The sequence below is a fragment of the Apteryx mantelli genome, chromosome 2, assembly GCF_036417845.1.
Source record: "Apteryx mantelli isolate bAptMan1 chromosome 2, bAptMan1.hap1, whole genome shotgun sequence".
Classification (NCBI taxonomy): domain Eukaryota; kingdom Metazoa; phylum Chordata; class Aves; order Apterygiformes; family Apterygidae; genus Apteryx; species Apteryx mantelli.
Genome location: NC_089979.1, coordinates 63,800,884 through 63,813,783, shown reverse-complemented (window position 1 = coordinate 63,813,783; position 12,900 = coordinate 63,800,884). Strand labels below are relative to the sequence as shown.

General features: G+C 45.1%; 1 protein-coding gene across 2 annotated transcripts; it reads left to right on the top strand.

The window, feature by feature from the left end:
* The first annotated feature begins 893 nt into the window (after positions 1-893).
* Positions 894-12,665, top strand: DIPK1C (divergent protein kinase domain 1C). Of its 2 annotated transcripts, XM_067292365.1 has the most exons (5): positions 894-1,383; positions 5,823-5,927; positions 6,778-7,455; positions 11,302-11,466; positions 12,219-12,665. In XM_067292365.1, exons 1-5 carry the CDS (start codon positions 1,201-1,203, stop codon positions 12,432-12,434), a joined length of 1,347 nt encoding a protein of 448 aa, XP_067148466.1. In that variant the 5' UTR covers positions 894-1,200; the 3' UTR covers positions 12,435-12,665. The 2 variants fall into 2 exon arrangements, with proteins under 2 accessions (XP_067148466.1, XP_067148467.1); XM_067292366.1 differs by lacking the exon at positions 5,823-5,927.
* Positions 12,666-12,900: the final 235 nt, after the last annotated feature.

Here is a 12,900-nt window from a genome sequence, read left to right as displayed (position 1 = left end):
AAGAAGTGAGGTGAGATGAGGTCAGTGGGAATCAAGGGAGGAAGAAGTGAACGCAGTGCTCTAACCAGACACAGCGAACATTTGCACTAGGACTGAGGAAAGGATGTCAGGATCTTGCTCCCTATGCAGGATCAAATCTCCAGCAGTCTTTGACCCTTCAGAAACACTAACAAAATCAAATATGTTAGAGGGGGGCCACATCAGCCCATGGAGCCTTTCCATCCCCAGAAAGGAGGGACATGGAAATAACTCTCTGCCAGAGGGCAGGGAGACAATTTATCATCCCCAAGCACCCTTGCCTCACCCTGTACACACTGCCCTGGCTTGGGGTTGTATTCAGGCTGCCTACTGGAGCCACTCCACTGGCCTTCTCCACTGGCTGCCTAGGGAGCCCAGACATGGTGGTGTTGGGCAAGAGCCAACCTGAATCCCTGTGGAAGTGCATGAGTCCACGGTGGGGAAGCCTGCCGTGGGGAGGGCAGCCCTGGAGCAGGGCTGTGGCACCTAGTGCAGGGCCGCAATGCCTTCCCACGGGGGTGACCTATCATGGAGGAACGGCGGGACGGACACAGTCCTCTGCATTACTAAATGGGTGCCTGAGTCGCTTCTATCTCTTCCTCCAGTTGGCAGAGAAGCCCCGGGAAGATAAAAACCGCACAAATTACTCCAGAATAAACAACTTTTTGTCTCCATTTGACAGCACGAGAAACTCTCATTAGAGGGAGCCGTCCACCTCCAGGCTGCCGCTTTCAGAGCATCAGGCAGCCACCTCCATGAGGAAGGGTTCCCAGAGCAGCCCCCATCAGCCTTCAAAACCCCTTTTATACTCGGGTGCGAAACTTAGCAGGAGAAGGGGGGGGGGGGGGCGCGGAGCCAGAGGCTGCCAAGTAACTGCATCCGTGGTGGCAGGAGGCCGCCTGGCACGGGAGCGAGCAGACAAAAGAAGGCGGAACTACGTGGCTTAAATTCAAAAGGAGAGCTGGGGGCTCCGCAAGGACAGCACCGACCCGGGGGCGAGCTCCCCCGGGCCCGGCTCTCCGGCACGGGGGCGAGCAGCGGCGGCGGGGCGGGGGCGCCCGCCGAGGGCCGCCGGCATGGAGCGGGACAAGTGTGTGAGGAGGCAGGGAGCGCGGCGGCGGCGGCCGCTCGCTCGGGGCTGCACCGCCTGAGGCGCCCACCCGGCCCAGCCCGGCCTCGGCGATGAGGGGCATCCCCGGCTTAAAGAGGCTGCGGCTCAAAATCTGGAGGCGATGCACCCTCGTGTTCTTCCTCTGCTGGGCTGCCTGCTGGATGGTGGTCAGCGCCTTGCTTTTTCTCGTCCACAGGAGCGTCTTCTCCGAGCGCTGCACGGACGAGAAGAGCCGCCGGATCCTGGCGAGGCTGGTAGGTGCCCCGGCGCGGCGCCGCGGGAGGCCGCCCGGGGCGGCGCGGGGTAACGCGCAGCGAGCTGGTAGCGGCGGCGAGCGGAGCCCAGTACCTGCCTGCGGCCGCGCCGTCGACGCGCTGCGCGCCGGCTTCCCCCCGCGCGAGGTACCGCCCCGCCGCGGGGCTGCCGGGGCGCGAGCGCCCGGCGCTGCCCGCCGCGCGGCCGTTACGGCCGTTAGCGCCGCGCGCGGCGGGGGCACCCCCGCGGCGGGCTTTACCGCCGGCGCCCAGCGCGAAAGCCGCGCTGCTCTCCTCCCGGGCCGCGGTGCAGACAGCGGGCTGGCCCTCGGGGGGCCGGTGAAGCCCGCGCCCGGCGCGGCGTGCAGACGCCCTTCTAAAACGTTTCAAAAAGGGCCGCTCCAGATTCTGCCTACGCCGAAATGGAAAGACCGCTTTTCTTTACCCAAAAAGGTTTTTTCTTGTGCAAAAATCGTCGCTCAGAAATGCTGCACAGCTTGGAGTGTGTCCTTTACGTCCGATAAAAGGGGCTGGCATTTAAAACAAGATTATTCAAAATTCGAGAAAGGGTTTGGGAATGTTCATTAAAATCTCCCTAAAAGTAAGGAAAAATATTAAGAGGTTTAGAATTATGTAGTAAAGGCCAATTTCAGTACTTTGACAGGAGGAACAACAAGGGTTAACACTTCTGAGTTCCATTTTGTTATTTAATTAAGATATTTTCGGTGGGAAGCAAAGGGAAGAATTCTAATGGACACTAAACAACCTGTTACGGTAGCAACAACTGCTGGCCATAAATTTTCCTAAATTCTGTGTGATAAAGGAAGAGTAATTATAACCATCAGTCTTGACAGTATATTTTAAATGGCAGTGAGATGTGCATTTTTACGCCAACAGTTAGCTCTGAAGCCAAGTACCACTGAGGTCAGGATTACAGTAAAAGGGAATCTGTGTATTCCTAGCAAGAGCACAGACATGTGGAGCTGAAAGGAACCACCAAGATCAAGAAGTCCGGTCCCTTGCCATCCCAACAATCACGAGTAAATAGAGGAAGAGAGATATATCGCTTCCCTACACTTTAGAAAGCATTAGACATAACTTCAAAAGCCCAGGCAGGGATTAGCTTTCAGGCACTAGAGTGGAAACTTGTCTCTGTCTGTGTGACAAGATTATACCGTGATCTGAAGGTTCAGTTCAGAACCTTCTTCCAAGGTACACTAGTTGAAAATGCTGTGTTTATTTGATCCCATAGGTGAGTCTGCAATAGTAATGTTAAGGTTTGCAAGCAACAGCTTTCCCTGATGACATGTAAACGGTTTGTTGTTCCAGTGGAAGTATTAGAAAGGGACCTTTTCTTCACCACCCTGGAAATAGCTCTTTATACATCTTCTGAGCACTGCATGTGTTTCACAGTTATAGAAAGTACAATCTATCTACAAAATAAAGAATCTGATAGCTTGAGTCTCAAATGTTTTATAAAGCAAAATCAGCTTCCAAGAAAAACTGTTTTCCTAGCCATCTATAATATTTTCAGTAGGAGAGAGGATGAAGTTAAAATCTTTTAAGCAAGTGGCTGAAAATTGCATGGTTATATACTCTTCCATGTGGCATGTGTAAGGGGTTATTTCCTTCTTAGAGAATGTACATCTGTGCAGAAGATATGTACTGCATTAGGAGGGCCGAAGTACCACTGGGCATTTTGCAGAGGTGAACTTCAGCTCTCCAAAAGACCACTTACTGTTTCCTAATACCAATCTCATCTTCGTTTACTTTGACTGCACTAAATCATATCGTGATCACTTTCTGTGTTCTCTAGAGTAACTCATTAATTTTGATGCCTTCTAAAACCTTGATCAGTATTGCATTTACATTGGAGAAGTACTTCATAACAAGGCAGGACTCAGTCTCAGGCCTGATCCACACAAACTGGTATAGTAAATGAATTAAACTGCTGTAAACCCTAAGTAGACACTTTTACATGAATTTAAACATAGCCAGCCTTTTAAACTTGTCTTGGTAAGTATACTAAGGATTTTAAAAATAATATAGCAAATTTTAAACAGAAACAGATGATTGAATCCAAACCATTCTTGTGTTTGAATTTTTTTTTATAGTATAGCTGCTTTTCTATAAGGCATTTGGCTTAGTATCACATTCATATTTTGGTTTAAAAAAATCTGGCATTTAGTGGCATTAAAAGGGCACAGACATTAGGTAGATTTAAAAGTCTTTCATTGACTGATCTCAAAATGCAATCATTAATGTAGTCAGTGTAAAGGACCGTTTCTAGAAGATTTCTTTGGGGAATTGATTCTTCATTTTATCGGCAGTCCTGATGATGCAAAATCTTACCTGGTAAAGTTTGCAGGTAGTGCAAAGGTTGCTGGGTTAGTAAATAACAAAAGAAACCACCTTTTTGTTGCAGGGTAATCTGAATCACCTGGTTAGATGGTTTCAGTCCACAAAAATGTGTTTTAATACAATAAAATGCAAGTTAATACATTGGGGGACAAAGACTACAAGCTATGCCAATAGGATGGAAAACTGTCTTGGGAAATTGTGTGACTATGGGAAGGACGAAGGGGTCAAATAACTGCTTCAACATGCACTACCAGTGCAGGCTGTGCCTCAAAGGCTAATTCAATCTCTGAATGAATTCAAAAAGAAGAGTTAGGGAAGTGATGTTGCCTGGTTTTGCAGCACTGGAACACAGCATTCAGTTCTGATGTCTATGGTTCTGAGATTGTGCGGGGGGGGGGGGGGAATGAAGAGAAGAGGTGGGGAAGGAACAAAAACACAGAAATGATCTGAGGGCTGGAAACACAGGAGTTATAGGGAGAGGACTGAGAAGCTAAGCTTACTCAGTGTATTATGCTTATGGCAAAGCATAAAACAGCAAAAATTGGGATACCATGGGCTGATCTGTTGAGGAGGTAAAGTTGAAGTCAGGCTTTGCTGAATTTCCAGGTTATAATGAGCAAAAAAAAAAAAGTTTTTTAAAGCCAGTGAAACTTCTTCGAGTAGAGAAACTCTTGAAAATTACTCAAATTGTTTGTGGGTTTTTTTATTATTATTATATAATGAACCCTTTTTGAAATTCTTGCTTGCATCTGTGACCAGGAGAAAATGTCACTTCTTGAAGTTTAATTTGCATTTTGTCACTGATCCGAAGAAGTCCTTGGTCAATTTCCGTTTCACAGATCACAGTTTCCAAAGCATGGTGCAATTTCAGTAAAGAAGAATCAGATCTGGAAACTCTGTGTTTGTCAGATATTAAGTTAATAATCAAAGATTTACTGGTTCAAATGGAACAGCAGACAATTCTAAATATATTCTTTACCAGGTTCAAAACTGACTCAGCTCCTATGTCTGTAAGTGAGACAATATTTCTTTTCCACAGCTACTTTTTCTCACTAATGCCATTAATAATGGCATGATGGCAACCCAGGAAACCAGGCTGCCTGTTCTCATGTTTCATTGCATGTCTTCTGGCACATATTCTTCTAGATGGAAGAGGTACATGCATATAGGCCCTCTGTGAGAGAACATGGTCTATAATGGACCACAGTAAAATTATCCACAGGGGCAAGTGTTTGCCTTTGTGGATCCACTTACAGGACTGAGATGTCCTGAGATCTTAATGTAGCAGAACAAGTATTAAGTTGTGGTCTTCACAATCAGAAAGCAATAATTTTAAATGTGATTGTGATTGATGGAAGCTCTAAAACAGCCCCCCCCCAATTTCTTCTGTTCAATATCTTCTTTCTAAAATAGTTTAAAAGTAGAGCTCTAGATAGTAAGAACTACTCCCATTGAGAATATTATGTTTCTTTCTGAAGTCTGGACAGTCCAGTGAACCTGCTTGACCATCCTGATGCGCGTGTGGAGGCAGATGTGTGTTTCACACATGTGTGTGACCCTGGACTCAGAGTCACAATGTGCATGTCAGGGTTTGCCTCTCTGGTTCCTAGGCTGGTACTGAACATTCTCTTTTGGGCTATTAGAGCATTGAAATATATGTTTTTTGCCTCTCTGAACTGCCCTCTGTGAGCTATTTTAGCCAGTTTATCACCATTTCCTGTACCATTCCTGAATTTTAGATTTAATCCTGCACCCATCCCCAATGTTTTTTTTTTAAGATTGAACACTGAATATTACCTGACATCAGAAAGCATTTCCCTGGTGCACACCTCAGAGACTATTTTAAGAAAATACATCACTTGAATTTCCATGCTCATGTTCCCTGTGTATGTAACAGCAAGTCACAGATGAGGTGGGGGTCAGGCAGCCGTTGCAAGTATTCCACAAACAGAGGGAGCTGCCAACTTGTTTAAATAAAAGTTCAAATGCCAGAAAGCAATGAAGAAGGCTGACACTGTCAAGCTGCCTTCCAGGTGTTTGGCTTTCTACACCACCACAGTCTATTCCCCTTCCACCAGAGACCTCTGGTCATCCTCTCTACTGATTTGCCCAGAGCAGTCCCTGCAGCTGCACTTCTGAATGCCCATGGGAATATATCAACTGCCTACAGTTTGGAAGTGATGGTATGGAAATAATTATGGGTTGAGGGAAGGACTGATGGGGGAATCCTTGCAGTTCTTTTATGAATTTACAGTGACCACTTAACTATCAAGCAGCACTTCCCATGTTTCCATGGACTGCTTTTTTCCAATTAAAAGATTAACTATTTAAGCACTTCATATTAAAATGTCACAGGGACTTCTGGTAAGTCCATATATGTATAAACTGGAAAAGTCATTTTGTCCTACAGAATTTAAATATTTAAAAATTTTGAAAGTTCTTAGCCCAAAAGGCATTGAGTGCAACCTCTTTGTTTTCTAATAGTGGAGAAGGAGGTTCTTACTGCTTCGTTCAGGGCATGTTGAGTGTAAAGTGGAAATGCGTAGATTGCTGAGGGTCTCGGCAATCCAGCTGTCTATGAATCCCTCTAGTTTAAGTGGGGATATTTAAGTTACACTGCTCTGAACCTTCCAGAAAAGTTTTGACTTACACTGGCAGTTATCTTCTGTGCCTTAAAGCATTGCAGACCAGAATCTCATTGCAGCTAAGTGTGTTGAAAGCTTAGCTCACTGAATTCATATGTGACAAGAATTTGACTAGATGACCTGTTACTTTTAATCTCCTTGCCCAAGAAAAAAATCGGTCCTTCTGCCATCCCAAAGATCCATGTTGTGAAGTGAGACTCCCCCCTAGATCTCTAGAGCCTTCTGAAAAAAAAACGTTGTGTCACTGGTAGCTGTAGAAGGCGTGCGCTTGTGTACCACAGCTGCAGCAACCCTTCTGAGCTTAGAACTGTTGCTGATTCTCTGTCTTTTTTCTGAGTGGTCCAGGGGCATCTGGTCTTGCTATGAATATTCTGTTCTTTCACTCTAGTGTCTGGACTACAGCAGCGGAGCCCTGACTGGTGACCTCTGCGAAGACTTGTGTGTGGCACAGAAGCTGGTGTACAAACACTGTCTTTACTATGACAGAGGTAAGAAGGTCATCCAGGCTGACTGGAGAGGCCAGCCCATCATCCTGAAATCCAAAAAGGAAATCTTCTCCAGCTACCAGCATCTCAGTATGCTAGAGGAGGTGGAAACACAGGCTATTCCTGAAACAGAGCTTCTGCTGATGGTAGCCCTGGAGGTCAAAAATGTCCTGGGGCTAGAATTATCTAACAATACCATGGAGCCCCTGTGGATGAGGAGGAAGGGGCCGCATTGGAAAGCACAGGTGGCCAGCATGTGGTCTTTGCTCCAGCAGGAAGAATATATCTACTTCAGTTTACTGCAAGACTTCAGCAAACACGTGCTACGAATTATTGGCTCCTGTGGACATTTCTATGCTGTGGAGTATCTCACAGCTGGACATGCCTGGCACAAAACTCTTTTTCCCTTGGAAAATGTGGTTGGTCCCTCCCTTGCTGGCAGCCGAAGCAGGGTGAGAGCCATCATTGACATTGCACTCAGCTTTCTGGATATGGTGCAGCATTTTGATAACGATTTCTCTCACCGACTTCACTTGTGTGACATCAAACCAGAAAATTTTGCTATCAGGCACGATCTAACGGTAAGTTGGGTGTGTTGCAGCAATCTGAGGTCAAATTCTAGTCTGAAAAGTGGCTATGTAAAAATCATACTTCCCTCCTCACACGTATCTTGGCCAAGTTCTTGCAAAACCAATTCATTTAAAAGTGGCATGGGAGCTTTACTGCTTTTCCCCTTTGTAATATCTGCAGCCACAGTTCAGAGTGCTGGATCCTGCTGCTTGTTTTGAGAAGAACTGTTTATTCACTTTTGAATTGTTTCACCTGCTCAAATGCACTGAGACTGACAGGGTCCATTGGATCTGACAAAGAATGCCTCCTGAAGGCAAGGAGATCTCAAAAGCTGTCAGTGAGCCACAGCAATTATTTCCAGCAGTGATGCTGAAAGGAAAAACTTTGAATTTCAAAGCTAAAGCTGAATTCTCTGGTTTGACATGAGGGGACCCCCCCCACACACAGAGAACACACACATCTTTTTGCTTTAGTACTGAGCTCATTTGGTCTGGAAATCATTAAAGGACGATGACATGAATCCCCCTGGTACTGGTACTGTTTGACTTTTCATTGTACAGCTGTACCCTCAAATTTAATATTTTTAAATAGTGATATGGCCCACCCCTGTATTGTTGAATATATCTTGCATTCACTCTGCAGACAGAAATTCCACTGATTTCAGTGGGAATTATGTGTATGGACTGAAGCCACTGTGTAATAAGCATTTGAACCAGACTCACAATTTGCAGTGACATCAGTGGAGTTTCTACACTCTGAGTGAATATAAAATATCTTCAGGAACTTGAATAATAATTGGTACTCACTGAGTGTTAATATAGTACTTGTATCTTCAGAGTACTGGACAAATGTTACCTAAACATGTAGCCATTAAGAGCAATTAGAGTGCTTCCCCTTCACCCGTCCATTCACTTACATTGTTTATTCAGGTGCAGTACAGCAGTTGAACAGGGAATGGGTGGGGAACTATAGTAAGAAACTAAAAAAGGCATACCAGTGTTTAGGCAAAGTGAGATATGACAGAGGTTCTTCAAGACAGACTTTGCTTATCTTTCTCAGTTACACAGGGCTATTACTGGACATGGCTGAGCACATGTTAAAACATCTGTTTTACTACCTACTCAGAGGAGAAGAGATTTCATTTAGAAGAGAAAGAATATTGGATGCATCTTCCATTACAAGTCCTTTTGGTGAGGCTCAGTTCTCCAGGATCCTCCCGTGACTTCTAGGTCCACAGAGACAGCAGTCACCCTATGGCACAGGAAAGCATTCTACTTCAGTATCTTCTAGGAGAATTAATGACAGAAAATTGTGAGACGCTACTTCTGTCCCTCATGGGTGTACTGGCTGTACATTACATACATCACCTAGTTGGCTGTATCTCCTGCTATCCCTGCAATGGGTGGAGAGATAGGAGATACATAGTCAGAAAGAGGAAGCGGGAAACAAATATTGCTTCTGATCAGTGAGGGTGGAAAGAGACTAAGAAGTAGGAACTCTAGGCTGTTTTACCAATCAGTTCCAGAACAGTGACAGAACAAAGGCAACCTCCCTTCTCTCCCTTCTATTTATTTTAAGCATTTTTTTCACTTGTTTGTTTCCTGTGCCCTGTTTAGAATAATAATAAAAACAAAACCCAGAATAGTCCCACTATTCCTCATCCCACCTAAATAAATGATACTGCCAAGGCACACAGGAATATGTCTGGAGTGCAACAATTTTACTATAAGAATCATTTCCAAATGATGGGGCTAGCTCCTCAGCCCTCATTCCAGCCTTCAGTGCTGTTTCTGCAGTGCAGGGGGGAGGAAATGATGCTGTGGTAGTTCACCCAGGGGAACATTAAGCTGCCATGGAGCCATGTAAGAGGTAGAACTGGGAGGAAATCAGGGTGGATATGCTGTATTCCAGGAGGGCTTCCTATTTTAACAGCATCTCAGAGAGAATTAGAAAGATTGCAGCACCTTTAACATGAACCTTAAATTAGGTCAGGAGCCAAACTGTTTCTTTCCTGGATTTCCTCAGGACTCCATACCCTCATCATCATTTACCATCGTAACAAAACTCACCAAATTGCTATCATTACAGGTGGAGAATCACCCAGATATATCTTTACAGAGTCTGGCTGGATGCCTGCACATTTCTGTAATGGCTGATCTTCAGTGAAACCACAGAACCCTTTGGCAGCTGCTTGTTTAAAAGCCAGGGCTGTTCTGCATAGCAGAACAGTTGTTCAGATGGTTAAAGGTGCTCAGTGTTAGCAGACACCTCACCAGGCTGTTAATGCCCAAGGTCTTGGGGAAGGCCACATCCCTTTTACTGTGTCTTCACCCTGCCCCAATGCACCAAGGCCAGACACAAGGATCTCCAAAGAATTTATCAGCAAAACTGCAGAAAGCTTAAGGAAGGAAAGAAGGAAAAAAAAAATTTTGCCTGTCCAAATGCGTGAAATTCCCCAGGCTACGTCATGATTATCAAGCTCTCCAGGAAGCTTTAAAATACTTGAGATTTTAAGCTATGCCTCATCACTTTAAGATTTTCCCTCGGGGGAGAGGATGGGGGAGTAAAATAAAATCAAGATTAGACCTTGTTTTTTTCCTTTGCCTGAAGAAGGTTTGTTTGGCCTTCTACCAGACCAGACATCTTTAGTTCTGGGGCTGATCCAGCTGCTGCTCCAGCCACACAGGTCAGCTTCCCATGTTATTTGGGAGGCTGAATCTTAAAAATGAGACTATCATTTGAGCCCAAGTAAATCTGCTTTGCCCAAGTCCCAAACATTTCCCTCCATGCAAATTTACTTTAGCTGCTGCAAGATAGAGTCTCTGAGTCGAGGTTCTGACTGTTAAATGTTAAAAACATCATGTCTGAATGTGTGTTGATTGCTGCATTCATAGCACTGAAGGGAGATTTTTCACTTTGTTCACCCACAGTTTTTCTCAAATCAAGCAACGGCCATCCTGTCGCTGTCTTCGTTTCTTTCCCTGTTTATTTCTGTGATTTTCTTAAGTGGAGTATTCATAGGTGGAGTGACATTGATAGAAACAGGCTACAGCCCTTCACTCACGGAATGGTTTCGAATCCAGCATAGACAGCAGCTATGCAGTGCTGCACGTTCAGTATTTTGTGAGCTTATAACAGGACAAGAAAAGTGATTTGTCCCTTCAGTCCTCACTCATCTGCTGAGACCAGTTGCTGACTGGACCTTGTTAGGGACCATATTTCTGGGCAAGCAGAGTAAGAACCATGCATGATAAATGAATAAAGCTGTAGCAAACAGGAGTGCGCAAAGCCCGTCCCAACTTTAAAAAACCTCAGGGAGTTATTTCTCCAGCTGAACAGATGCAGACCCACTGAATGAAATGACAGGATTGAGGGAGCCCATGCCAGGTGCAGATAGCTGTACACATCACACTGCTCCTCTCCATAACATTAAAGTCAGGGCTGACCAACGGTTAGTCTGAGAGGCAGATTGTGAAATGATACTATCTGGCCCCTGGATAATTCTCTACCATCATATAATTAAAAGGTTGAGTAGCCATCTGCATAAACTACAGCAAGTAAATCAATCCTCAAATTGTATAGTCCTGGTTTAAGAGGAATCAGTCCATTTGACTCCAGGGATTGTCCACAGATACTTTTGCCTTTCCTGGTGTCTTAAGCATTGGCTGTTATTGTTTAAAAAGTGCTATTCATAAGACTACTGCTGCTCAGTTAAGCAAAAGAAAGCTCTTGCACTGTAATCCCAGTTCTCTATTGGCAGATGCATTTCCAAGAGAAAACAGCAAAGGAATGCTTGCTCAGAGTGCTTGCTATCCCATTGTGCTGTGCCAGCGTTGATGGGTTGTTTTGATCCACAGGTTGTGGCCATTGATGTGGATATGGCCTTTTTTGAACCCAAAATGAGGGACATCCTTGAACAGAACTGCACAGCAGATGAAGATTGTAATTTTTTTGATTGCTTTTCAAAATGCAATCTGAAAATCAGAAAATGTGGAGCGCAGAGAGCCAATAACAACTTGCAAGTAAGTAGACACAGCTGCTTTATGCATCCATTTCTTTTAAAATCACATTAACACATTAACAACAAAATGTATGGTATGCACTAGAACACTGTGAGATGAAGATAGACATCTTTTCCAATGTGGCTACGTAATCGCCATTCTCATTCAGAAATCCCATCCTGGGGCATGCAGACAGACCTTGATATTCACTAGCATTTATTTGCCTTATTTTCATGTAGCTGCTACAGAGGCTGCCTGTCCAATGGCAACAGAAATGAGAGTGGAAGAACTAGAAGCAGGGGATTATCATTACTGTCACCAGTACTGGTAAAGTCAGGGCTGTCTGCCTGTAAACTGTGGGGGGTTCTGGCTGTGCTTCTCCACTATATGTAACTTGTACGCAGCTGTAGCGGGGAGAGGAGTCCATAGGGTGCCCGGACCTGGAAGGAGGTGGGTTGTAACTCAGCTAAATTGTGCTGATGGCATGCAGAAAGGCTGGGGGAGCACAGCTCAGCTGCCTTTTGCCCGTTTCTCCCACCCCCTCACCCTCACCACTTGTTATGCAGAGGTACAAGAGCAACCTGAGACAAGGGGGATTGCTCTGCTAGAGAATAGCCTCGGGAGAAGCTGCTTTTCTATATCTTGCTCTTAGAATGGCTGGAGGCATTTTGGATTCTGCTGATGCAAGAGACTTTGCTACAGTCCCAGAGAAGCAGCAGGGCATTAGTTACAGCTCCTAAAGGACAACAGCCTGCTCTTTTTCCTTTCCGCAGGTCATTTGTGACAAAATATTCCGTCACTGGTTTTCTCCAAATCTCAGAGGACCCCTGGTTTCCTTCCCCCAGCAGTTGCAGTTGCAGAAGGCTGTGCGTGAATGCGCAGAGCCAGCGCATGAGGATGCTACCATGCACCAGAGAACTCCGAAATCTCTCTCTGAGTTATACCATCTGCTTCAGGTCAGCCAACGTGAACTGCAAAGGGCAGAGTAGACACAAAGGGCAGAACTGCAAAGGCCTTGTCACAGCCCCTGTAAAGGAAGCTGCATGAGAGGCAGCTTGTGTTTTCTTTCTCCCTCATCCTTCTTATCCATTGTATTACATTTACAGCACATAAATTGTTTTCCTGCTATGCAAATGAAATTCGTGGCTGCAGGTGCCGCATGTCCTGTCAATATCCTTTGAAGCGTGAAATTGTTTTGTTACCTGGATTCCATTCTTGCTTATTTTCCTGAGCTAGTGCTGGCGCTCTCCATCAACATTCAGCACGTCATCTGCTTACCCCAAGAGCTGTAGTCACTGCTCAGATAGCATCTGCCTGAGTGCTGTGCTCAGAGTGATGATGCATTTACATATGGATGGTGCTTTGAAGATGAAAAGTAAGTGAAGCAAAACTAATATCAGTAATTTAAAATAGTGTGCGGGTGGGTGGGGGTAAGTATGTGAGTGGTGTCTCTTT